The 26,040-nt window shown below is 41.7% G+C and overlaps 1 protein-coding gene across 6 annotated transcripts in view; it reads right to left on the bottom strand.

The window, feature by feature from the left end:
- Positions 1–23,795, bottom strand: part of PWWP2A (PWWP domain containing 2A) — a 55,788-nt gene extending 31,993 nt beyond the window's left edge. For 3 of the 6 annotated variants that reach the window (XR_004646903.1, XM_034779853.1, XM_034779854.1), the window contains exons 1-2: positions 23,040–23,784; positions 3,580–4,547 (exon numbers count right to left, since the gene is read on the bottom strand). Coding sequence is in view for 5 of the 6 variants with exons in the window: in XM_034779853.1 (XP_034635744.1) it covers positions 3,580–4,547; positions 23,040–23,728 (1,657 nt within the window). In the remaining variant the exon portion in view is untranslated. Of the gene's footprint in view, positions 1–880; positions 4,548–23,039 lie in introns of those variants that run through there. The other 3 variants (XM_034779851.1, XM_034779852.1, XM_034779850.1) reach the window with 2 other exon arrangements.
- Between the last annotated feature and the right edge of the window lie 2,245 nt (positions 23,796–26,040).

Consider the following 26,040-nt stretch of genomic DNA (forward strand, 5'->3'; position numbering starts at 1 on the left):
ATCACTTCTGATGTACTGCCGCTTGCCTGCTCTGCCTGGCTCCCATGTTGAGCCCAAACACGCAGAGTTTGCACAGGGAGGACTCAGCAGGCCTGGGAGGTGGGGCGGCAGGGTGTTGTTGGCCCACACCCTCACCAGAGCTCTGGGGCCAGAGGATATTCACTTACCTAGTCACAGCTGTGAGTCAAACCACATATAATGTCTTGTTTTGCAAAATTTTTCCTGGAACCTAATCCCCCCCAACCATTTACATTAATTCTTATGGGGAAATTGGATTCATTTAACATCGATGTGCTTAAAGTCGCATTTTTCAGGAACAACTACAACGTTAAGTGAGGAGTTACTGTATTACAGAAAATACTATCCAAAAGTTCTAAATATTTTAAAAAGTTGCAGCAAGTTAAGTATCCAAGTATTTTACCTCAGATTTTTGGCTCAGAACATCAGATGGCTTTTATGATGTGGGATCAGTTCATTTTGAGCTGCCTGAAACTAGATATCTGCTCTATACATATAGAGATGTCTAAAAAAACCCACAGAGTGAATTTTTTGTCTTCTGAAAACAGCCTGCTTTAAATCACAAAGTAAGGCTTATGTACTGAAATACTGTAATTGTTTCTGTTTGCAGGAAAGAATATATAAATACAAGAGTGAAACAGGATTTCACATTATGAAAATTTTCATTGTGTGTTTATTACATTCAAAAAGCATTGACTGACCTCTTGAAATTTATTTGTTAGGGAAAAACCCTAGTATAGTTGTAAAGTTAATTAGCATCTACCACACAGATTGCAGTAAGATCCTCAGGAAATCTGAGCAAAATCAATTTGGACCAACATGTATTTGTGTGGGGTTTTTTTTTTTGTTTTTTTTTTTTTTAAAACACACTAGATATTCAGTAGTTACATGAACTTGATATCAGAGTAACTGAACAAGGTTGGAAGACACTCAGTGTTTTGGAAACCAACTGACTTGTCAGTTGCAAGGCAGCATATTGATCTTCTAAAACTGCATCACAATAAAGATTCTTTAATGGGTTCAATCACTAAATCCTGACACTGTATTTTAGTTTTACAACTACATTCAATTTAAGTTTAAATTTGTATTCCTCATCTGTGCTTTGCCAATATGAGCAAAATGGAAAAACTTGGGATGGGAATTGTTCTGGAATGAAGGCAGCCAAATTCTTCACAAGATCGTACAAAGCTGGAACAGGGGAAAAAAAAAAAAAGATAGTAACTCAAATGGTCAGGTATAGACCAAAACTAGGAAGGAAAAATGTAAATCGGCTGCATGAAAATGCCCCAACACAGAGCAACAGACATGCAAGAGTAGCTAACAATAGTGGAGATTGGGCTTAATTAGCTTTTGACAGATGGAAAAAATGGTGCTTGAAAACATTTCCTTACTGTATAAGTCATATTTTCTGTCTTTGTTCAAATCTATGGAACAGAACTGAATTTATGGAGAAATAATTTGACAAGCTTTACCTAAGACAAGAGCTGTCTACAAGAGCCAGTTTTTGGGGAAACAGATGAATGCTTAGTCTCAAAATTAGAACCCTAAGTATATACCAATAGTACTTTACAGCAAATGATCTTTTAAAAGTGCTGAATGAGAAAGAATTTACATTTTAAAGGGGGTGTCTCCTCTCAATATCATGTACACAGAAAACACCCTAAAAAATTTTCAAAGCTTTTTGAGAAACACACACAAGTAATTCAGATTTACTCAATTTTATTTACAGTTTTGTACATTTCAGAGCATTACACAATTACATATTCTCATTTTCTGACCTGCAAACAGATACCTTAAAACGGAAATATTAAAAAAAATATGAAGTTAGATACATCCAAAATGCAACAATTACACATCTGACAATTCACAAAGTGTAATTTACCAGGACGTATCCTAAGAATTTAGGAACAACCAGTCAGAAGAAAATCTGACTAGTTTCAGCAATCAATTATTTACACATTCAAACAAAACCTCTCTTGCTCTAAACTCCCAGACAAGTGGCCTGGAAGATTTTTCAGTGGAAGAAAGACAGGAAGTTATGATTCACACCTATGCAGCATTAACAGCCCTTGATCCCAAAATACTGAGTAACATTTCAGCTTTGCCTTTGGGCAAGAGGCATCCCCTCAGCTTGTCAGACCCTGAAGTGTCGTACTTGTGCCCCTGTGTGCATAGAAAGGCTGAGTGTTTGGGGAAAAAAAGTGGTCACCAAGACCCCATTTAATCTGGCCTTTAAACTCTGTTTAAAGGGGTTAGTTAAACTGGTTTCTAACATAATTTAAACTGGCCATATGGATGAAACCAAGCATGTTTTTAAACATGGTTTGAACTCACTTTGGCCCCATTCACACCGACCAGCTATATGTATAGAAGCTACTTAATGCAGAAGTGTTGAAACAAGGTTTAAAGGCCAACATAAACAGGGCTTAAGTTTTTACACTTCCCCTGGTGGGCCACCCAGGTCACAGCTATTAATTACTTCCATCCCTTGTTTACCCTTTGCCATCTAGTGACTAGATACATACCGGCTAGAAACTACTAAAAATTCCCTGCAAATAAACTGCCCTTCAGCTGAGGCTATGGCTCCTATGCATGGGAGGAGTTTTTAATTTAAAAAAAGATTTTCGTTTGAAAAATACGGAAGTTCTCACTTTAATTTTGATTGCATGTTCAATTTGTTTAGTTAACTTTTAAGAAACAGCTACAAATCAGAACAATTTTCGTATAAAAAGAGCAGCCAACTGAGTGCAACATTTTGAATTGGCCAAGTCCTTCATGGCAGCTCTCTAACTAGGCTATAAATTTTGTGGAGCCTCCAAATTCTTGCCTACCTTACTTTCCACGTTCACGTTTCAAACTGTGTCAGCAGGGCCCGAACTTCGGGAGTCAGCTGCTTAGCAGCCTTAGCTGCCTCTGTGATGGCCTTGCGGTAAAGGCCCTTTCTCTTCTTATTAAAGCGCGACTGAAAGTTTTCTAAAAAGGGGGACAGTTGTGAAAGAGCAAGAAAAGATGTTGTTGGGGACCCAAACCACGAAATGCGGGCCTCCTGTCGAACTAAAAGGCCATTATCTTTCCGGCTCACAGTTATAGTAAGAATACGGGCTGGCCACCAAGGGAAGCCATAAATCTTGGCCCAAACAATGTCCCCTACACATATGGTCCTGCCATCTGGTGTGACACATTTAGAGACGTTTTTGGAAAAGACTTTCATTTTCAAGGAATTACTGAGCTTTTTCTCTTCCTTTGAAGAGGAGGAGGAGGAGGAAGAAGGTGCATGCATGCTGCCTGGAGGAAAATCAAAGCTTTCAGTAGAACTACACTCAGAGTTGGTGGATTTCAAATCATCTGTGCTATCACTACTACACACTGATGCACTGGAAGAGTCAGATTTCTTTTGATTAAGGGTCATGTAAACTGTTATATTGCTTTTGCTGCCTCTCTTGCCCAATGTCTGGTGTTCATCCTGATCAACAGTTACATGCACTTCACTTGTGTCCTGAACCTCACTGCTGGCCTCTTCAGGGCCTTCTGAGGGGCTCTGATTTTCTGAAGGGGCCTCACCTGCTGAGCGGGTGGAGGAGCAGCGAGACTGGGGCTTAGTTGCCATCTTGCCACTCCGTATTTTCTCAAGTCCTGTCTTGAGAGATGAGTCATTTTCTTCATTCCGGTACCTTTGTGGTTTTAAACGCAATCGGGGTGGGAGGGAACCTGAGCTGGTGTTCTGAAGACGTCGTGTAAAATGGACCTTTGAATGTGCATTTTTGGAAGTGGAAGTTGCACTCTGTTTCTTTTGTGCCTTCTCTTTGGCCATTTTCAAAACTTCCCGAGCTTTTGCATGATCCATGTTTTTGCTCTGGAGAACTTTTTTAGTATTTAACTGAGCTTTCGAAGTGTTTGCTTGAGCAGAAACTTTAACTACTTTGCTTCTGCTGTGGGCAATATTTGAAACTTTGACCACAGCATTTCTTTTCTGGCTTTCATTTTGGCTTTTTCCATCTATTTTATGGTCAGTTTTAATTTTTTTATTCACAGTAGTTACACTCTCATTTCTTCGCTTTTTATGATCCTCATATTTTAAGCAGTCACTTGCATTGCCACTTTTTTTAATTTCTTTTTTTTCCGCAACAACACTGTTTTTACATTTGTCACATAAGACCTGCCTAGGTCGTAATTTGATAGCATTCATAATAGAAGTGGGTTCCTCCCTGTACATTTTCCGCTTGGGCCGCTTAATTTTTCGGGGCGGAGGCTGAGGTATTGATTGGTTATACGTGTCCCTGATAAACAAAGGAGGAGGATATGGCGCTCCCTCATGGAAGAGGGGAGGTGGTTTAGAAGTCCATAGGCTTTTAGCGAGGCTAGGTTCTGATGGCTGAATGGGAGAAGAGTCATCAGGGACTGCACCACTGGCTTCACACTTCACCTGTGTCTCATCTTGGAATGGTTTACTTTGGAGCTGCATGGCTTCAGGTTTATCCTTGTATTCCCTTTTAGGAAATATGGTCACAGGGATTCCATGGGGTCCAAACCTTAAAGGGAAAAAAAAAAAAAGATAATTTTAAGTGTCCTCATTTTTTACTACACTGAAACAGATATTTTTAAGAGGTCCCTGCTAAGGAATTGCTATTTTTAAAGACATTTTAGCTATTTATCCAGAGTCTAAGAATGTAGTTTTATTTTTCCTCAAAACAAGACACTGGACCTGTACGTTTAACAATATATAGTTAGTATAAGTCACTGAACACAGGCTCCAGACTCATGAACAAGTCTTAAACAGTAGTACCAGTTTGTGCAGTAGCTACAGTTTAAGTGGTTGCTACAAGTGGCCCTAAACACACATTACTGTAGTCTAGTCTCAAGATCTCACTAATGGAAACTGGATCTACTTTGTAGTTCTGCAGAAAATGAATGCTGAGAGAACTAATTCCAAAGGAGAGTGGATTTATTACCTCCCAAGAAAGTCAGCACAAATTAAATTGCATGCTAATCCAATCGAGGCACAGAATTCCTAGAAGTCTTTTGAGCAATACAAAAATATTTAGAACATTTTTTGAGAGTTATCAAAGCAGATTCAGTATGTTTTAAAAGTATTCAATATATACATGCTAGTACCTGTTATAATGGATAAAATAAAATGTAAGTGATAGCAAACTTCGTTCTTCATACACAAGAAGTTTTCCTTAAGAACATACTTGATCATTTGATGCATTACATACAGTCTGAGACAGAATGCCAAGTGACTTTGGGTCTATTCTGGCAAAGATATCCTTGTTACTTCAATACACTTGGTACAAATATGCTCTCCCTTCTCTTCCCCTACCTCACAGCATGTCTTATGCCATTCTATTTCTCCCAGCTAGCCCTAGCCAAGTTTTAAGATTTATACTGCAGCTACAACTGTTTTCATGGAATATGTGCAGCAGACTTAAATATTTAATTCTAATCCAATGGAAAAGAAATCCCTGAAAGAGTTGTAGGCATTGGCTCAATTTTGACTGGGCACCTGTCTTCACTGCCTTATTAGCTTAAAGTATAATTCGAGTTTTGCCCCTAACTTGATTCCGATTCACACACAAGATCTCTAGCTCAAGTTAAGTGGTATTTTAAACTCAAGGTAGCTAGACCAGGGGTCTCAAATTCAGATGACCGTGAGGGCCACATGAGGTCTAGTACATTGGCCCGAGGGCCGCATTACTGACACCTCCCCCCGCTGCCCTCAGCCCCGCCCCCACTTCACCCCTTCCATGAGGCCCCACCCCTACCCCGCTTCTTCCCACCCGTTCCATGCCCCCATTCCAACCCCTTCCCCGAAATCCCCAACTCTGCCCCCTCCCTGCCCCCAGGGGGTGCAGGAGGGGAGTGGGGTATGGCGGGGGCTCAGGGCAGGGATGCGGGGTGCAGCAGGGGGCTCAGGGCAGGGGGTCGGGGTGCAAGGTGCAGCAGGAGGCTCAGGGTGCGGGGTATGGCAGGGGGCTCAGGGCAGGGGGTTGGGGTGCAGGATACGGCAGGGGGTCGGGGTGCAGGAGGGGTGTGGCGGGGGCTCAGGGCAGGGGGTCGGGGTGCAGGAGGAGTTCGGGGGGCAGGCTCTGGCCTGGCGTGCACCAGGGGCAGGGCAGCCTCCCTGCCTGCCTGCCCTGCCCCTGCGCTGCTCTGGGAAGCGGTTGGAACCTGGGGGAGGAGGAGAACAGGGGTCTGTGTGTTGCTGTTACTTCAGACACTGCCCCCAGCAGCTCCCATTGGCCGGGAATGAGGAACCTTGGCCAATGGGAGCTGCTGGGGGCGCTGCCTGAAGCAAGAGCAACACAGACCCCTGAGCTAAACCATTAGGGATATGGTTTGAAGCTTAAGTGCTACTGAGGTTCACATGAGCTAATAATGCAGTGGGGAATCAACAGATAGTTATAACTCACTAGTTGCTAACCAACCACTCTGAGTACATTAACTTGAGCTAACCACTGCTGTTCAGACAAGCCCATAGATAAGAGGCTGTCATGCAGCATGCATTAGTGTTGGCTGTACCATTCTCTCTTTTCAACATGAACTTAGTGCATAATTGCAGTAAATGAAGTTAGGTACTTAGAGACTAGTGTCACTTACCAATACAGCTTAACTAAATGCAAGTATGCTGCTCTATTATGAAACAGAGCATTGTATGTGCTAGAAGATTCTTTACATTGTCAACAAGTCTTTACTGATTTACTTTAATGCATACTGATTAAATGTGGTAAAAAAAGTTAGAGGTTATAAACAAAGCAATCTTCAGACAAAGCTGAAATGAATATGCTGCATCCAAACTGACATGGGCCATTATTCCTCCCAGTTGTAGACCATATATAATTTTGCAGAGGAAGAGCAACCTCAGTGGAGTTTGGTTTCCACAAAAGTGCTGAAAGGAAACACCCGAAAACTTACAGAAAACTAACATATTGACAGTCATGACTGTTACCTACACACCAGCTACTGTTCTGTTCATCTGACCTTTGAGCTATAAGGGAAGAGAACAAGAATAGTATGTTAACAGTTTAAGCACTACAGTGCGCCTCTACACATGCTAGTGTGTATTGTTCTTCCCTTCCCCACAAAATAAACTAGTTTCCCTTTGAAATTCAGTTCAGGGGGCTCTACCTGCTTAATATCTAAAGTTTAGACACTCCTCCATTAATTCAGAAGAACACTGTTCATTTTAACTATTTCTCTGATGTATTATTGAAAGTTTCAGACATTGTATTATGTATACACTCAGAAATGAACAAATACCTCTACAGTTATTTGGAGGAAGTACACCTGGCATAAATCCACTGGGGACTCATTTTTGAAAATCTGAGATTGTAACTGCCTTAAAGGTCCACCAAATGGACCATTATATTTATCCAGTCAAAGAATACTTACATTACACAAGTAGCATTCTGGTCTTGTTGAGGCTCAGAGGTAATTTATTCACAGGAAAATTAAATTTTAGGAAAGTATTTACAGTATCAGCTAACTATTAAATTCACAATACTTAAAATGCAATGTTTTTGACTGCATTACATAGTCACTGCTATCAAGAAACTTTAATTTCTTCCATACTGGTAAGGAAGATCTGTATCCACTTTTTGATCAGTTAGATTAAGGTATCAGAACTTGGAAAATGCATACAATAGACATTATCCCAAGAAGTAAACCTCCAGACAAGATATGGCAGTACATTAGCTGCCATGCACTAAGGCCCTACAATTTAAAAGGACAAGAGAGCTGTACTCTTGATAATGGTAACTAAAAACCCTAGATAAGCTTTCCATTTAATTATTTTTCTTAAAGATAATGGATTTTTTCCCTACATTTTCCAATGTTCTCTCTTTTTACACCTCTTTCCCTACATTATTGTAAAGTGGGGCCTGTCTTATAGCCCTCTCTTCCGGCTGGACCCAGGTTTGCTCTGGCTGAGCCAGCACTCTCCCTGTGAACCTTCCCTGGACTCAGTGAGAAGGTAATTTCCAACAGGGTCAGTTCTTGCAGTTTCTTTTATTTCAAGTTTCCTCAACAAAACAAGATCAAAACTTCTAAGTCTGTCCCCCAAGCCTGTAAGTTCCTGAGCCCAGAAGTTCCTGACTTTTACCTCAGAGCCTTTGTGATAACAGGATTTTCCAATCTCCCTCCTGTCCATTTTGTTTCTGGGCGCAGTTCCTCCCAACAGTCGCTCCAGCCTCTTCTGGCTGCCCCCCCCCCCTTTTTTTTTTTTTTTTGGAGGACCAGCCCATTAAGTTTCAGGTCTTCTCCCAAGTGTGGCAGCTGGGGTTAATCAGTCAGCCAGTTACTGGCCTCTCACACCAGAGGAATACCATCCTTTTACTATAGTCACAATTATGCTCTTTACCACCTCTCCTATATTTTGTCTCTTCTGTTTCTTCCTCACCACCACCCCCCACAAAAATGACCTGTATATTCTTAAAAGCCTACTTTTCTATCTTATCTACTCAATTCTTCCCTCTCTCAGTTACATCCACTCATTCCACATCTACCCACCCCTGCATACATGGGTTTCTGATAAGTGTCAGCCCTAAAGAGCTACCAGACCAGACTGAGATGGGGGACTACATTGTCAAGTGGCAATATCCAGACAGGAAAGTACCACAATATAGGCATTTTATACTCCCCCTACCCCCTCTCCCCACCCCCAGATCCTGGGTCCAGTTCTATATTTTTCCTAGTCTCTAGTTTAGAGAGACTTCTGTCTACTGCCTCAGTGAGCCAATAACCCAGCCATTTTTCCTAAAGAGGACAACAATGGTTTGATTAGATGATATTGGGTTATTATTAAGATGTTCTTTCCCCAAACAAAAACAATAAAGGACAGCAAATTAATTTAGGAACTAACTATATTCTGTTGTGTTGCAGGGTTTCACTCCCCATCTGCCATTAAACATATTTTTAAAAAACTCCACTTCCCACCCAGTTCTACTTACCTCCAATTCCAAGCAGACAGTTTGGAAACTTCCCCAATAGCTAGTTTTGAGGGTGGGTTTCTCTGCTCTTAGTTTTTTTTTTGTTGAAGTATTGCAGAACCATGGTAAATAACATTGAGAACTGGCTTTTAAGTCCCATCACATTAACAGAGGTCAGTCAAGTTTATATAAAGATGTGAATTCCATATACAGCTCAAACTTAGACAATCTGTAACAAATAAGAAGCTCACCTAATGATTTCAATCACGCTTGTTTGACCTTGTTGAAAGAGGGACAAAATCAGAAGCCACAATCTCAGGTCAGCTTTACGCTCAGTAACCTCTCTTATTTTGGTCATCAAGTGCTTACTGGAAAGTGTTCTATTTGCTATAGTATAAATCTAGCAACCAGAAACAATTTTAAAATCACTTTACATAGTATAAGATTTTCAAAACAGGGATGGTGCTTTTTTTGTTTGTTTGTTTTAAGACTACATAACACCTAGTCCACTGTGGATGCTGCAAAAAACAAGTAGTAATGATGCTCAACCGTTCCTACTTAAAAAATCCAATTGTCTTCCCTCTCAAAGTTCTGTGAAACTTAGGGGCTAGTGAAGCACAGGACCCATAGGACAGTTCTGGGAAGCATTTAAATTAAGATACATACCAATTTAAGAGTACATTGTATTAACTCACTGTGAAGTTGGGTTCTTCATTATAAAATGCAGTGCTTATAATGGATTACCAGGAACTGTCATTGCATAGTTTGCTGTAACTTTCTACTGTTGGAACTGGTTTACAATACAGTAACGCCTCACTTAAAGACGTCCCGGTTAACGTTGTTTCGTTGCTGATCAATTAGGGAACATTCTCTTTTAAAGTTGTGCAATGCTCCCTTATAATGTCGTTTGGCAGCCGCCTGCTTTGTCCACTGCTTGCAGGAAGAGCAGCCCGTTGGAGCTAGCTGGCGGGGGCTTGGAACCAGGGTGGACCGGCAGCCCCCCTATCAGCTCTCCGCTCCCTTAAGTTCCCTGTGTGGCAGCCGCTCAGCAAGCTATCAATTGCTGGCAGTTCAGCTGTCCCTCCCCGCACTGCCATGTGCTGCTCCCTGCCCTCTGCCTTGGAGCTGCTCCCGGGAGCCTCCTGCTTACTGTGCAGGGGAGGTGGAGAGCAGGGCTAATGTCAGGGTGTACCCCTCCCCCGTGATCCTGCACCCCTCTTACCCCATCTCCATGGGGGGTGGGGGGAGGGAGACAGGATAGGGCTCAGGATGGAGGGAACTTCCTGGGAGCAGCTGCTGTCTCAACTTGCTGATCTACTTAACAAGGCAGTGTACTTAGAGTGGGGTCAGCGTACTTAAAGGGGCAATGCACATCTCTCTCTCACACACACACACACACAGGGTGTGTCTCTCTGTCTCTGTCTGCCATGCTGTCTCCCGCCCCTTACATTTGTGCTGCCTTGTAGAGTGTGAGGCTACACTAACAACAATGGGCTAACCTTTGAAGGCTCAGCCAAAAGCTAGTTCATCAATTAGCAGTAAGGCATTCCCTGGGAAATATCCCACCCTCTGACTTCTCAACCAAGCTTCACAATCATCATCGCTGTGTACAGTATTAAATTGTTTGTTTAAAACTTACACACACACACACACACACACAAAATAAAAAAAAAAAAGTCTTTTCCAGGGAAAAAATTTTCAGACAACCTAACCCCCCGCTCCCATTTACATTAATTCTTATGGAGAAATTGGATTCGCTTAACATTGTTTCACTTAAAGTTGCATTTTTCAGGAACATAACTACAACGTTAAGCGAGAAGTAACTGTATTTTAACATTAATCAAGACTTCCCCCAACGTTTTCAAACATGTGATAAGACAATACCACTGTAGAGTCCACACTTCTAGTACAAAGGGTTCACTAGAGCCAAAATTTGGCCCTGTATGACTTGAAAGATGAAGCTCCTAAATCAGGTTCGGTACAGCCAGTTTTCCCCAACAGCTAGATGGGTGCTGGCTTCTTACTTGGATACTGCTCCACAGCAATGGGCTACCTTCCATCTCTTGTATCTCTCTGTCATTAATAGGTTTAATTTGTTGGTTATTAGGCATCTAGTAAAGTTCCTGAGTCTGTCTGGATGCATGGGTGGGGACAGCGTGCGAGTGGGAGAAAGGAAGAGATTGACAGGGTAAGTTAGAAAAGAGAATTGAAGTGGAAAGGTTTGGGAAGGAGAGAACTAGAAGAAAAAAGTAGGGGTGATAGAGAAAGGAAGGAAGGAAGGAAGGAAAACACTGAAGACGACAAACAGTATTTCTTTCCTATTGCATGAGGGAAAAAAAAAAAGGGCAGAAAAAGACAGAAAGGGAGCAGATCTAACAAAGCCAAGGGAAACAGTAAGGGTGATTACTTAAGTAACTTGCCAAATATTATTCAGGTTTCACTAATTTATCAGATGAAATACCACAATGTACTGAATAAAAAATAAAAATCAAGCCCCATCTCTATTTCTGTAGTCACTTACTATTTACAAAACCTCAAAAAGTTGTTCTAAGTGTTTTTGTTCCACTCTCAGTTTCTTTGTATTATATAGACTAGATGTTTCAAACGAACAGAGCAAATGGTTTTAAATTTTGATAGAATTTCTACATGTTTACAAATTCTAAAAGAAAGTGTTTTGGTTAACTAGTATTAGCAAAGGTGAAGAAGGACCACAAGAAAAATGCCACTATAAAAATTCAAAGATGAAAAGCGCATCACCACTCTTCAGATTAATCCTGACATTAGGAGTCACCTTTACTGGCCTATGTTCTGAACTGAAGTACATCCTGGAAGTCTAAAAGGTTTGTAATGTTTGCCATCTTTTAAAGCAACCAAAACCAATTATGCAACATAAGTTAGGCCTGTTTAACCATTCAGTTTGAAATAAATGCAAAGTGGCAAACACTGCAAGTGATATCTTCAATTTGTCCTCATATCCAAATATAATGGTAAAGCTAAGCAAGAGCATTCCCTGCACAAAGAACCTGTCTCAGGTACAATATTACTTTTTATTAAACAGAATGACATCCCTTGAAGTTACCATGTTTCTATGATCTGCTAAATACAAAAATAAAATTTATTCTTGATGCATGACTCCAGTCATGAGTGATTTATATTGTTCATAGGACAATGTAATCTATAGCTTTTCATTCATTTTGATGTAATTACACAACCTACAACTACACCCCAAGTCCTCATCTGCAAAGCAGGAAAGATCTTGTGCTAGAGCCTCTTATGTAACTGAGCTGTGCTTGGCACAGGACTGGAGGAGGGCAGGGCAAAAGGTAGTTTAAGAGTACTTAACCCAGGTCTGGAATAATTCAGAGCAGACCTGTAGCTACTCTAATTTACAAATGGCTGCATATGAGCCTCCAAGATGCGTTCCAGGCCTTTGTCAAAAAAAAAAACCCACCCATATCAGGAAGGGGTTGATGTAGAAAATGCTATGCCAGTTTTTGCCACCAACCAAGGAATTCCCCTCAGAGGGCTAGTTAACCTGGCTTTCCTGAGGCTGTGTGACACAGTAGGAATCAGGACCTGTCCCCTTGTTTCAGAAATATATAGCTGAGGGAAGACTTTACTATTCCTATTAACATTTTATAGTAATGCACTGCCACATTTAAGTAATGAGCTTGACATATCAGTCAGAGGTCATTTCAGCCTCTGAGATAAACTGGGTGCATGAGCATTAATGCTGTTAGGGATTTTATGTGCTTAGGATATGAGGGAATGGCTAGAAGAAGTGTTAAAAACAGAATAAATGAAGAAAGATTTAGCAATCCCAGAGAAGAGTGAAGAATGATTCAGACATGAAGTAGCAGAAGTAGGGCACAGCCAGACTACCTGTACCAAAATAAGGAAACTTACTGGAGCATGCCTGACCAACCTTACTTTTAAAACAAAGACCATTTCTGATACTACCAAATTTACCACATCACTAAATTTTTGAAGTCATCACCGGTCAAGTACTTCATAAGGTTTTTGTGCAAGTCCTGTGAGCTATGAGAATTAATGAATATTCAGAGCTAATTATGTGGTCCTCTGTAATTATGCATAGACTAGTTAAGTGACATCAGTAAAACCAAAAGCTGCAGAAGCTTCTCACATAAATTTTGATAAACTGATATAACTAGAAAAAAAAGCTAAATCTACATAAATTTAAGTTCTCTGAAGGGCAGCGAGGAGAAAATAATTATGTATACTTTCAGAATTCTGTTCTCAAGTGGCGTGAGCTACCACAAGAGCGTGAAATATTTGAGTCTTTGCCTGTATGTGAATTAAGTCAAGACTAAAGCAAGAAATGTGAGTACACGTTATAAACGCTCTTCTACGATTATAAGCCTATTTAGGAATTATCTGTAGTATTCTTTAGTCTAAACATATGCACACAAGCATTTAAACAATGCATGATGGCATGGAGGTTTACTTTAATGGGCAGGACTTAAGTGAACCCTTCCTGCATTTGCAAACTACATGGGGGAGGAGGGGAGTGGAAGAGGAAAAAAATTTTCTAGCAAAGTAACATCCTCCTGCAGAGAAAAGCCAACTAGGATAGATTTAAATCTAACGATTGAACATGAGCCATGTTTCTTCAGTCTCTTGAAAAGACTTATGATTTCATGGTTTCTGGGCCTAACTCTTATGAGAATGCATGATCACTAATCTAAATCAGAACAGGAAGTTGATATTTCAGGAAAGAATCAGATTTGATTTAATACATCATTTACAAGGAGTCCACTGACCTCTGATGTGTTATCACTGACAGTCAGCCTACAATAGTCTGATTATAAATTAAAATATTCTCTCAATTTGTTTTTTTTTTGTTTTTTTTTTGTTAATCTTACCCAGTACAGTATTCCTAATGTGTATTCTGCAGAAGCCAAGACAGGAATCATTTGGTTTAAGGTTCAAACATTTTGTAGTATGTTGGCTACATTTATTAAAATATTTAGCACCACTTAATTCTGAGCATCTTTGTTTCATGCATCATCTACCTAATCGAAATATTTTACTCAGAATTTGAAGGAATTAGTTTAATAATAAAGCTCCAATCTGACTGTTTATGCACATGAGTATTCAATAGCTATATTGGTTATATATTATGTAAGCTACTTAACACCAAGCACAGTATCCTGAACATGGGTACCCAGAACATACCCCTAATATTTCACTATTATTCTGCTTAGAGTAGAATTTAAGTGTCTACCTAAATATATACTAAGTATCCTCCGGGACACCAGTAGGTATCCACAGAAGCGGAATTATTTTCTCAATAGTTTATTTCCCTCCAGAGTAATATAGTACCAGAGTTCACAGTTCAGAAAATGCAGTATTTCATTTAGTCAAAGTTCCAGAACAATGGCTTGCATCTCCAATTTGAGTTACTTCCGTTTCTGTAGAAACAGCACATAGTAAGTGGCCAATGCCTTTCACCACCCCAAACGTTGCTTATTAGGATCTGCCAGTAGTAATAATTATGCATGTCCCATGCAGCCAGTGTTGGACTGATGGACTCTGCATATAAACAGAATACTTATGGGATAATATATTTCACTTACATGTAAATGACAATCACAAGTCTTTATTTGGTATAACTTCTGAGTACGTAAACATCTTCCAACTGAAGTCAAAGATTTCTACAGTTAAATATTGAGTTGAGTGTTTTAATGAAGTTACATCAGGAATTAACAGTTACACCTGTCAGAGAAACTAGATCAATATCGAATAGGGCTTTTTGAAGCCCAGATTGAGCTTCACATAGCACACTGAGTTTGAGAAAACACTGTACTGCTTGCAGCTGCATGCTTCTAGCTCCCCTTACGTACAGAGGAATCCGTTTTTTCACTGCATCTTTCCCACCCACCCAGGACCCTGTGGGTCTGCATCTATAAACAGCGAGGGGCAAGCTCACTGATCACCAATAGAAAATATTGATGTAGAAGTTGTATTATTTAGAGTGCAACCCTGAAACTAGAAACCCCTCTTTGAAATAGGGGGAACCACACAGGCAGCACTCCCTACTATAGCTTCATGAAACCACATTCTGTATAGACACCCAGGGCCATCTCCTGAGAAGTCTGAAGGATCTGTGTATGGGGCGGGTCCAAACCCCTGATTTTTCCAGAAAGGTAGGAATGTAGCCCCTCCCCTCTCCTCCTGGAAGAACTGGAAGGAAGCTCCATGTAAAGTTTTCTGCAGCTTCATCTCCACATCAGCATGTCTAGATAACCAGGTTACACTAAGGTAAAAAATATATGCCAATTTTGAAATGGGTTTTTATTTTTAAACTGGATACTAAGTACAGCTTTTTTCTTTTGTCATGACACATTGCTAGGGACTCTGGGCTGATCTAAACAATTTTCATACCTATAAACTCAAGTTCTTTTTAAATTGGTTTTGTTAAAACTGTGCAATCACTTTTTAGTAGACATTCTTTAATTAATTTCAAAGTTCAACAAGCACGTTGCACTGATTACAGTCATTCAATCAATAAAGAATCACTGATGTATATGCTCAGCCTTCACTTCACCTCAGTGTAGTTTGTCTGGGAATTTCCTTTTTAATTAAAATATCTAACACTAAACCAGAAAGTCAAAAAGTACTATCATGCAATATTTCAAATGATCTAAAGATTAATGTCAACTGAAGTCTTTTTCAATTTTAACTTTTAGCACCATATTTAGTTGTGCTCCAAAGTGACATAAAGCAGTCAGAACATACCAGGTTGTACACCCAAGTTTCCCCTCCACCCTCCTGTCCCCACATTCCCTCAAGTGAAGGGAAGCCAAGTTGCCCTCAGAAAACATGGCGGAGAACACTACTATAAGAAGCAGATATATGCACTGGCCATATATTCTAAGATCAGTCCAACTGAGAACAACAGAAGATGGCAGCCATTTTAAAATAGGGCATTTCTTTGTGGAGTTCTCTGTAGTCTGCACTGGAAACTTTTGCCAGCACAGGAGTGTCAGTTAGTGGTGTGATTTCTTTGTAAGCCAGCTGAAGCCCTAGTGCAGATGTAGTTATAAAATTTATTTTGCTTTATTTAATATAGCTATCCCAGCAAAATTTAAGTTTAGATGGGATCTTATTCAGCCTCTCTTTTATGAAGAGGAAAAACGAACAATCTTAATATATTATTTCTTTCAAAACAGTCTATGTACAAGATTCCAGTAAAGTTTTTTACTCTAATGGAAGCTTGAAGAGTCCGCATTCATTCCATTATTAAAATGAATTTGTCATCAGGAACAATTAAGAGGTCTGACAGGATACACAATATCTTAGGAGACTCATTTTAAAATTAATTTTTATTTGATTAATGGATTTACTTACATTTCCAAAAAATATTGCTCTATACTTGGAGGAAGTGCTAGGCTTATGGGAAGAATATGCTGTAATTTTCATACATAAGAGAATCTATACTTTAACTGAAAAACTCAATCCAACTACAACTGACACCTCCATAATTCTTTTTAATTATCTGCATTACACTAGCACCTAAGAGCCCATAATTATGGACAAAGAAAAAGCAGACACTACAGAGATATTTGACATTTTGTGGCTGTTTCCTAAACAGCTTGTCCTACCTGGCTTTTTCACAAGTCCAAAGAACAACTGCGTTTCCCTACTTTTTGGTCACCAGAAAGAGATTTGTGACTCCTAAGCTATGGCTACACTAGAAAGCTTACAGAGGCACATCTCCATCAATGTAGCTGTGCCACTGTAAACTCTCTGAATAGCTCCCATCAGCTTAATTATTCCAGCCCCAGCAAGCAGCGGTAGCTATGTCAGCTCGCCCAGCAACACCAGCGCTTAATTCAGCATAAGTTATGTCGCTCAAGGGAATGGCTAATTCATGCCCGAGTGACATAATTTATATCGACTTAAACTTCAGTGTAGCCATAGCCTTAGTGACATTGTGCAGATCAGGCAAGGAAGGAGAAACAATGTTAGAGTCAAAAGATAGGCAGAAGTTGGCCTCCCCCCAATTTTTGTGACTGAATATTAACTTCGTAAACTTCAGTAGTTCCATAAAACCTAAAAACAATATCAACCTGCACCATAGTTCCTTCCCAAAACCAAAATGTACGCAGTTCATGACAACCTGGGATTTGGACCATTTTTCAGTACTCTTGTATTTTTTAATAGAAGCTACATTGGTTTAAGGAAGCTGACTGGAGAAAATTCTTTACCCCTTCAGGGACAGTCAGGTAAAAAAATATCTAAAAGCCAGTTTACCTATATTGTTACCACAACCTTAGATTCTCAGAATGGAAAGATTCAAGTTTAATCTCATTTTTCACTTTTGCTTGGTGTTAAAAGTGAAGACAGACTAATCAATCTCACTTTCCAAAGCTCATGCTTTAATCAACACCAAGCTGCCATGTTTGAGCTATAAACACTGAGAAAATGTGTTTATATCGAACAATCTTTGGACCAACTGTGACAGTTCACATAACCTCACTGGGGTCTACAAATTCTTTCTACATATGGAAGTAGAAGTTCTATATGAGCAGAAGCAACATAAGCTTCTAACCACTTTAGAAGTATCATTGGGAGAGAGCACCATAACAAAGCAACAAATAATAATTTTACAAAAAGAGTTGAAGATTTATAAAGTTCAGGTAAGCCAACTGGATAAGTTACATGACAACTCTGCTTTTAAAAATCATTTTAATTACCATTTTGTTCCAACCAAAACCCAATTTTCATACAACTTTGTCTGCCAATATGTCAGACTGCTAGAGATTAATGCTCTCTCCTCTGAAGTCTGGTATCTCATGCTTTCAAATGGCAGAAGACTTTGGTTTCTAGCTCTCATGGTTGTTCTTTCTAGAGCTGCTATGATGAAATTCAAAAAGGAAAAAAAAAACCCTGCATGTCAGAATTGTGATTTTTAAGGTTCAGTACATCATGATATACCAGGGCTAGAAACAAAATCTTTCTGTTGTTAAACTAAGAATTCTGTGATTGTTCACAAGAAAATAGAACTTAAAAAAAAAAAAAAGAGAGAGAGACACAGTGAAGTCTTAAGACTCAGCCCAATATAGTTTTAAATCCTGGAATAGCATTCTAACAGGATGAAAAGCACTCACACCACCTCTTAAGATTTAGGAAGTATAGCACCTCTAATGTCTGCTTCCTCCAGGTGCAGAGTGAGCCTTGCAGCAATTCTGAGCCAGCAGGTGGCATTAATGTATCAGAAACCAATATAGCTGCATGCAGTGTCATAAGACCCTCAGAATACAGTGCATGCATAGAAACACATTAATTTAAAAGGAGATTGTGTCTAACAATTTTCGCAGATGGCAACGGATATTACTATAATTAAAATGTTAGAGAAAATATCTCTATCCAAGTTCACCATGTGCATGATCAACTTCTGTTTTGATAGTCAGCTGCACTTCCCATCTCATGCATTAAGATGATACCACCACTTATGCACTAGAAAGGAGCTCTCAAGCATTACCTTCCTGAGAGGACGCAAGAGGAGCTTAAAGGTAATAGCAGCAGCACTACTAGAATTAAAATCAGCAGCAAGCAGGCGTGTGGGAGTGTAAGCAGGAGGAGAGTGGGCTCAGTGATGCTTGTTCTTGAATTTCCCAAAAGACATTTCAGAACTTCAGCTTAGGTACAAAAACTCTCTTTAATAAAAATATAAGAACCAGGTCCTGGGTCTGAAGAATGTTCAATTGGAATTATCTAGGGCAGTGTTTCCCAAACTTGGAACGCCGCTTGTGTAGGGAAAGCCCCTGGCAGGCGGGCCGGTTTGTTTACCTGCCGCATCCGTAGGTCCGGCCGATCGCGGCTCCCACTGGCCACGGTTCGCTGCTCCAGGCCAATGGGAGCTGCTGGAAGAGGCGCAGGCTGAGGGATGTACTGGCTGCCCTTCCTGCAGCCCCCATTGGCCTGGAGCAGCGAACCGCGGCCAGCGGGAGCCGCGATCGGCCAGACCTGCGGACGCGGCAGGTAAACAAACTGGCTCGGCCCGCCAGGGGCTTTCCCTAAACAAGCAGCGTCCCAAGTTTGGGAAACACTGATCTAGGGAATTGGACTGGGACCCAGAAGACCCAGGTTGAATTCCCAGATCAACTTCTGTCCTCCTATGTGACCATGGGGAAGCTGCTAAATTTCTTTGTGCCTCAGATCCCCATTTGTAAAAGTGGGTATAATACATCCTTATCTCACAAGGATAGTGTGTGGATAAAATTCATTAGTGATTAGGGCACTTGCACTACAGTGATGAGGGCCATAAATACTTAAATAGGACATTATTTTTAAAGGGGGTACTCCAACAGAAAAAATGTTGATATTTGTCAATTAAAAATGTAATTGACAATGTTCCTTTATATATGCACCGTTGACCTCATTTAAAACTCTGCTGGAATAAATACAAAGGCTAGCATTTCATTTCAGCAGCAGAAACAGAAGTAGTAGAGGTTCAGAGAAAAACAACAAAATTGGTTGAAGGCATTTTGGCTGTGCTTACATCCCACAATATAGGAGTGACAGCACTAAAATTTAGAGGGGCAATAAACTTGCCTGCATGAAATGCATATATTTTTTTACACACACGTTAACCTTCAAAGTCATTGCCATACAATAATGAGGCAAACAGCAGTCTCATTTCCATTTGCTTGAATAAAAGCGCTATTAATCCTCTTTCTTCAGAGCATAAGGTGATTTCCCCCACCCATAGTTCACTGTGGGTAGGGTGAGTTAGAACCTATAACTGAAGATGTTGGTAACCATTTAAAAAACAAACAAAAAAGAGTGGACTAGGTTAGATTTTTTTATCCTTACCAAAAATTTACTTGACTTGCATAGGAACCGATCAGTTTAAGATTTCTAGAGGAAGCAGATTAGGAGGCAGTGGTCATGTCTGCACTGGAGAAGTTTAAAAAAATTTCCACAAATTCAGATGAACTGGTGGGAGCAAAGTTCCAATGGCCATATTTTTTTCTATATTAGGATTCCCACCATTTCAAGTGAACCCATGTTAGAACTTGTGGGGCTTTTGGTTTGGTTTTTCCCCAGTGTAATGATTCCTATAAAAAGTTGCAACATTCAGTAAACAGAGACTCCCAGAAGAGAGTTACGGTTAGTCAAAACTTGTATACACCTCTACCTCGATAGAACGCTGTCCCCGGGAGCCAAAAAAATCTTACCGCATTATAGGTGAAACCGCGTTATATTAAACTTGCTTTGATCCACCGGAGTGCGCAGTCCCACCCCCGAAGCACTGCTTTACCACGTTATATCCAAATTCGTATTATATCAGATCGCGTTATATCGAGGTAGTGGTGTACTATTGATGTTTTTAAACAAGTCCTGCTACAGGAATCATACATCTCATAAAAAGACAAATGAAGAGACCATCATAGTTTTCTGATATTGACAGCACTATCCCAAGGCAGTAACAGGCCATCAAAGCATAAAAATCTAGATAAGCTAATGCAGCAAAACAAAAATAGCACAGAAGTTGAGTTTATCTTAAAAAAATGTGTTTAACACTTAAGTGCTGAAATATTCTATAGTTAAAACGTGCCTAATACATTTCTAAAGTTAAATCCCCAAAAGAAGAATAAAGTAGTAAGTTGAGTCCAGATCTCACTTGCCAGTTCACATACTGGTATCAGTAGCAAAACATTGCAGAGCCTGTATGTAAGGAAGTCCAATTCTCACCCTAGGCCCGCTCCCGAGCTTTGATTTAAAAAAAGAGTCCAAACTTTATCTTCCACATCCACGTGAAGAGGGACCATCCATGAATTCCAGGATGCACATGGACAGAGGGACAGACACAGAAGATGCATCATTCCCTCATCAGCCCATAAGAAAAGGTAATACAACCCCTAGCTGTACTACCTTTTCCACAAAGACCTGTGATGAGGAATGCTTCCCCCTACCTTTAACAAATGGTTTGGGGCAATCTTGGAAGCATGGATCCACTGAAGCCACACTACCAAGGAATCAAGGAGCCCCTCCTCATCCATGTGGAGCCATAGTGCTTCTATGCAGATGGCCTTGTGCCTCAAAGGGATATTGGAAATCCACATGTTGGAGGACTCTCAGTGGTGAGACAATTTTTGTACCCAGAAACCACAGGCATTTATATCTGAGAGAATACACTAGGTCAAATATAAGTGTTTAATAAGACGCAGGTAATTTTTGTTTGTTTTTTCAGGAGGGGAAAGAAATCAGGATTTTCCTTACTCATACATACAGGATCCAGAGTCATTTAATGGCAAGTGATTTGACACCCACATAGTGTAAGTGACTGAACAGAGTGAGAACCAGCAACTTTGAGGGTCTGGATTTCAGATCTACAAAAGAATAGAATTAAAAAAATAAGTTACCTAGATGGGTAACTGAATGTGCCTGTCACTGGCTTGGGGCTTTTCAGTATTTCATGCTAAAAATGTACACAATTAAAGATCAGCCTCAAATCAATTTAATAAAATGTGAAAGTGTCTTTAGACTTTTCAAACTATAGATGGTTAAATTCTGAGTTGTGGAATTAGCTTCCATGATTTTTAAGATGTTTCTAACATCTTAAATCATCTTCATTGAACTTAGAAAAGGCCATACTCCTCTCTAAACATCTGCCCCAAAAAACAAGCTGACCCCAAAGCAAAAATGCTCAAAGCCCTTGACCCCATTTCTAAAGGAAGCACTAAGAGCAGAGAGACTACAAAGGTAAATAATTCCTTAAAATTCATACAGGTTCTCTATGTCACAACCACTATCTTGGATTACTAGATAGTAAGAACATTTGCAAATTCCGTTTTCCAAGATTTATGTTTTTTACTTTTTGCACTTCAGTTAGAACAGGTAATGAAAATAGCCTAGTCAATGTCACTTTGTTCTGTACTTGCTTAATGCTGAAGTATTAGACTACAAACACCGAAGAAAGGGGAGGGAGGGGAAAGGATATTTATATCCTTAAATACTTTCCTTAGAATTTTCTGAGCAGTTTTTACTCCCATCAAGTTGTGTAAATTTCCCCAAAATGTTGGGCTTGAACTAACAAAACTGTCTCTTCAGGCCCAGATTTACTAGGTGGATATTGGTTCCTTGAAGAGAAAGCCCCTCCCCATACACAAGGAGAATCATACCAATAAACCCTTCAGGGCACCAAGAACCTTCAATTTGAAGATTGCTGTAATCCAAAAGGTGTCAGTGGGCTTTTAAAGGATAATATGATGTGACTTGGTCAATGCAAGCTGTAAGTTAGAGATGAGCACCCAAAACAGAACTCTGGATCTGAAGACCCCTATGATTTGGGGTGGCTCAGGCCAATGCTCTGCGTTCAAGCTCATGACTGTTACCAGGACGGTGGGATTAGGAAGGCCCAAGATGAATCCTAACTGAGTTAGAGGGAAATGACCATGTGCTCTTCCTGCCTCTCTCATATTTTCTAATTCCCACAAGGCAACAACTCTTATTATTTAAAACAGCAGCACAAAACGGGGGGTGGGAGGTTTGTTGGTCAGTGACCAGCTTTTATCCTATTTTTATTACTTAAAAGGAAAGGGCCTTTCCCTTACCTTTAACCCAGTAGTAGGCCAGAGGACCAGAGAGCGTGCGTGGCAGCGGGAGAGGCTACATCGCATCAGAACTGGCGATCGGAAAAGGCGCTTTTAGGCATTGTCTCAATGCAACGAGGCTGCGGGGGGACCGTTCCTACCCATCATGGCACGGCCTGGGACTTAGCCTGCGATAGGGGCCGGGTTCTTTAGATAGGGAGTAATTAACACGGGGCAGTTTCTCCTCCCTCACACAACGGGATAGAGCTGAAGGGGTAAATCGGCTCCAAGCACCCCGCCTCCATCTCCAGGAAGGATGGAGGGCCAAGGACTACTTCTGCACAGAGCCCGAGTCCCCTACACTCCATCTCTCAACGGGGAGGGAAGGAGGCGGCTGACGGAAAGCTGCGGAGCCCGGGCCCGCTGTCACCCTTTGCGGAAGTCCCTGAGGGCCTCGGGGTCAGGCCCGGGGATCCCCCCAAAGCGCTGATCTCCCCCGGCTGGGAGGAGCTGTTCTCCAGCGGGATCTCACCTTTTGGAGAGGTCCATGAGGACCCCGGAGAAGAGCTTCTCCCCCAGCCGAAACGACACCACCAGCGCGTCCTCGATGATGTGGTCCAGGGTGACCCGCACCTCCGAGCCAGGCAGCAGCGGAGCCTCCGCCTCCCCCCCGGCCGGGGCCACCGGGGAGCCGGCAGCCGGGGGCTCCGGCTTTACAGCGGCAGCATCAGCAGCATCCGGCTCCTCCTCCTCCGGCCGGCACGGCTCCTCCCCGGGCTCCGGCTCCACGGGGCCCCCAGCAGCCGGCGGGCAGGGCTGCGGCTCCTCCTCGGGAAGTTCAGGGTGCCCAGCAGGCTGCGGGCAGGGCTGCGGCGCGTCCTCGGGCTCCGGGCTGGGCGCTTCTCTAGGCTCGGACTGGGGCAAACCCAGCTCCGGTTCCTCCGGCTCCGTCCTCTCAGGTTCCGGCTCCTGGGTCCTAGCCGGGCTCCGGGCGAGCTCTACGGGCGGCGGCGGCTCCTCGGCCTCCCCTGGAGCGGGCTTTCCCCCGTCGGCCTCGTCCCCATCAGGCACGGCCGACTCCACGGCCTCGCTGACAGCGGGGAGGGGATCTGCGCCGGCCTCGCTGCCCGGGATGGGCTCCATCTCGGGCTCGGCTTCGCCGGCTCCCCCGTCGCCCGGCACCGCTGCAGTCGCCGCCGCCTCCGCAGCCATGGCCGCCATTTTCTCTGCTGCTTCGCCGCCGCCTCCCTCCAGCAGCCGGATCGATAACCGCGGCCTTCTCCGCCCGCCTGGGAGGCAGAGCCCGCCCATTGCGCTCATCATTGACATCTCATTGGAGGCTACGGCACGATTCTAAGCTCCTATTGGAGTTTGGGAAAGTCCATCAAGCCGAACGGAAACTTTTCATTGGCCATTAGAGACTTCATTCATTCAGGGGTCGGGAAGAGGAAGAAGGGGCTGAGTTTAATACCTCTAAAGATCAAAGGGGCCTACTCAGGAGGCAGTTGTGCCTTCCTATTGGCGCAGGGAAGACTCTCCTCCCCCTTCAGCCCTCTGAGTGGCTGTTAATTGGTGCAGAGTTACATCCATCAAACTGAGATGGGGTGCCTGAGGCCTGGGGTTCAGTGTAAGGGAAGGTTCCTGTTTGAGTGGGGGGGGCAAGGGCACAGAGGTGGGAGGTTAACTCACTTGCAATGAGAGGGTAGTATCCTCATATTCAAGACTATGAGCTTATTGGGACAGAGACTGTGTCTTCCTGTCCATACAGCACCTAGCACCTTGGTGTCCTGATTCTGACTCAGGTGTTGCTCCAGCACAAATAATATAATGATCTCACCATCTCTAGTTTCAAGACACCCACATTGGGGGAGTGAGCAGGACCCATTGCAAAAGGGACCAAAGATGGAGAGAAATGTGAAAAGAGAAGGAAAAAATATTAAAAGTCAATAAAGGGTGGCCAAATCAGAAAGAAAATTGTCTGGAAGAAAGGATTTTAAGGGGAAGAGGGGAGTGAACTATAACATTTTCTAAAAGGGGTAAAATTAGACACTAAACAAGATTGAAGAAAAGACTCAGGGTATCAAAGGAGAAGTGGAGAATAGGGAGAGAAGGGAGAAAAAAGCAAATGACACTTGTATATTTTACAGTTTGGCTCATATGGTACTTTGAATCAACACTAGCCTTTTCTTCCCAAAACTATGAAAAATTTCCCAGTTTTGGTCATTCCTCCCCAGATTCAAACCCCTTGGGATGCTATAAATTGGCCACCATTATCTATTTTGGAAAGTTGACATGGATGTGGAAGAATGAAGTAGAGGAGATAGATGGACAGCCAAAGGGCAGAAGGAGAAGATCTGTGAAAGAAAGACAGAAAACAAGGGGAAGAGCTAGAGATGCTTAGCATGAATGTAATTTGTAGGCCTTACTCCCCACCAATGCAATTATAGGGAATAAACTATTGGCAGAGAGTGAAATTTGTGGAAGAGTAATGACCTGAATCTCTAATGTTTTGAGGTTTTTTTTAAATACATAGTTTTAATAATAAATCTATAGTTATCCTTTCTGAAGGATTCTAAAGAGGTTTATTGCATCACTGAAATGTAGCCACCTCTCTGTTGGAAGGCAGTAATCAGGCAGGCAACTAACATAAAGCAATGACGGTGAGGAAGTAGTGAAATTTTGGCAAAGGATACCGGAGCAAATCCCTCCGCAGTTTCAAAGCCTAGTTGTATACACTGCCTTTAATCTTTCCACACTGGGAAAATTGATGTCATGCAGTTATAGCAGTACAGTAATGCAAGTAATAATAATAATAATTTTTCTTATAAAACCTTATAAACCAGGGGTAGGCAACCTATGGCATGCGTGCCGAAGGCGGCACGCGAGCTGATTTTCAGTGGCACTCACACTGCTCACGCCCTGGCCACTGGTCTGGGGTGCACTGCATTTTAACTTAATTTTAAATGAAGCTTCTTAAACATTTTAAAGAAAAGCTTTATATACTTTATATACAACAATAGTTTACATATTATAGACTTATAGAAAGAGACCTTCTAAAAACATTAAAATGTATTACTGGCACGCAAAACCTTAAATTAGAGTGAATAAATGAAGTCTCAGCACACCTCTTCTGAAAGGTTGCCAACCCTGTTATAAACCAAGAACTGGGTTTGAAGCCTCCCATCACAGCAGAAGGGGCTGGAGAGATCTGTATGTAAACAGAACCTGATCCTGCAAATGCCAAGCATAATGCATACTAGTACTACCACATACATAGTCCCATTGTAGTCCCAAGGACCAGGGGCCTGATTCACCAACCCAGTGCTATCCATCATGTGTAGTGACTTGCACAAATACAAGGAAGGCATAAAACACCATTCTGATTTGATAATGGGGCTTTACGCTCACTTTGCACTGGTGTAACTGATTGTACAAGCTGCAGGGCAACAGTGAATTAGGTCCTAATGCTTGCAGCATCAGCCTCGTATAGTTTGTAAAGGGCTTATGTGTACATACATTTCTAGAGACAGAAA

The sequence above is a fragment of the Trachemys scripta genome, chromosome 8 (genome assembly GCF_013100865.1).
Source record: "Trachemys scripta elegans isolate TJP31775 chromosome 8, CAS_Tse_1.0, whole genome shotgun sequence".
Taxonomy (NCBI): Eukaryota; Metazoa; Chordata; order Testudines; family Emydidae; genus Trachemys; species Trachemys scripta.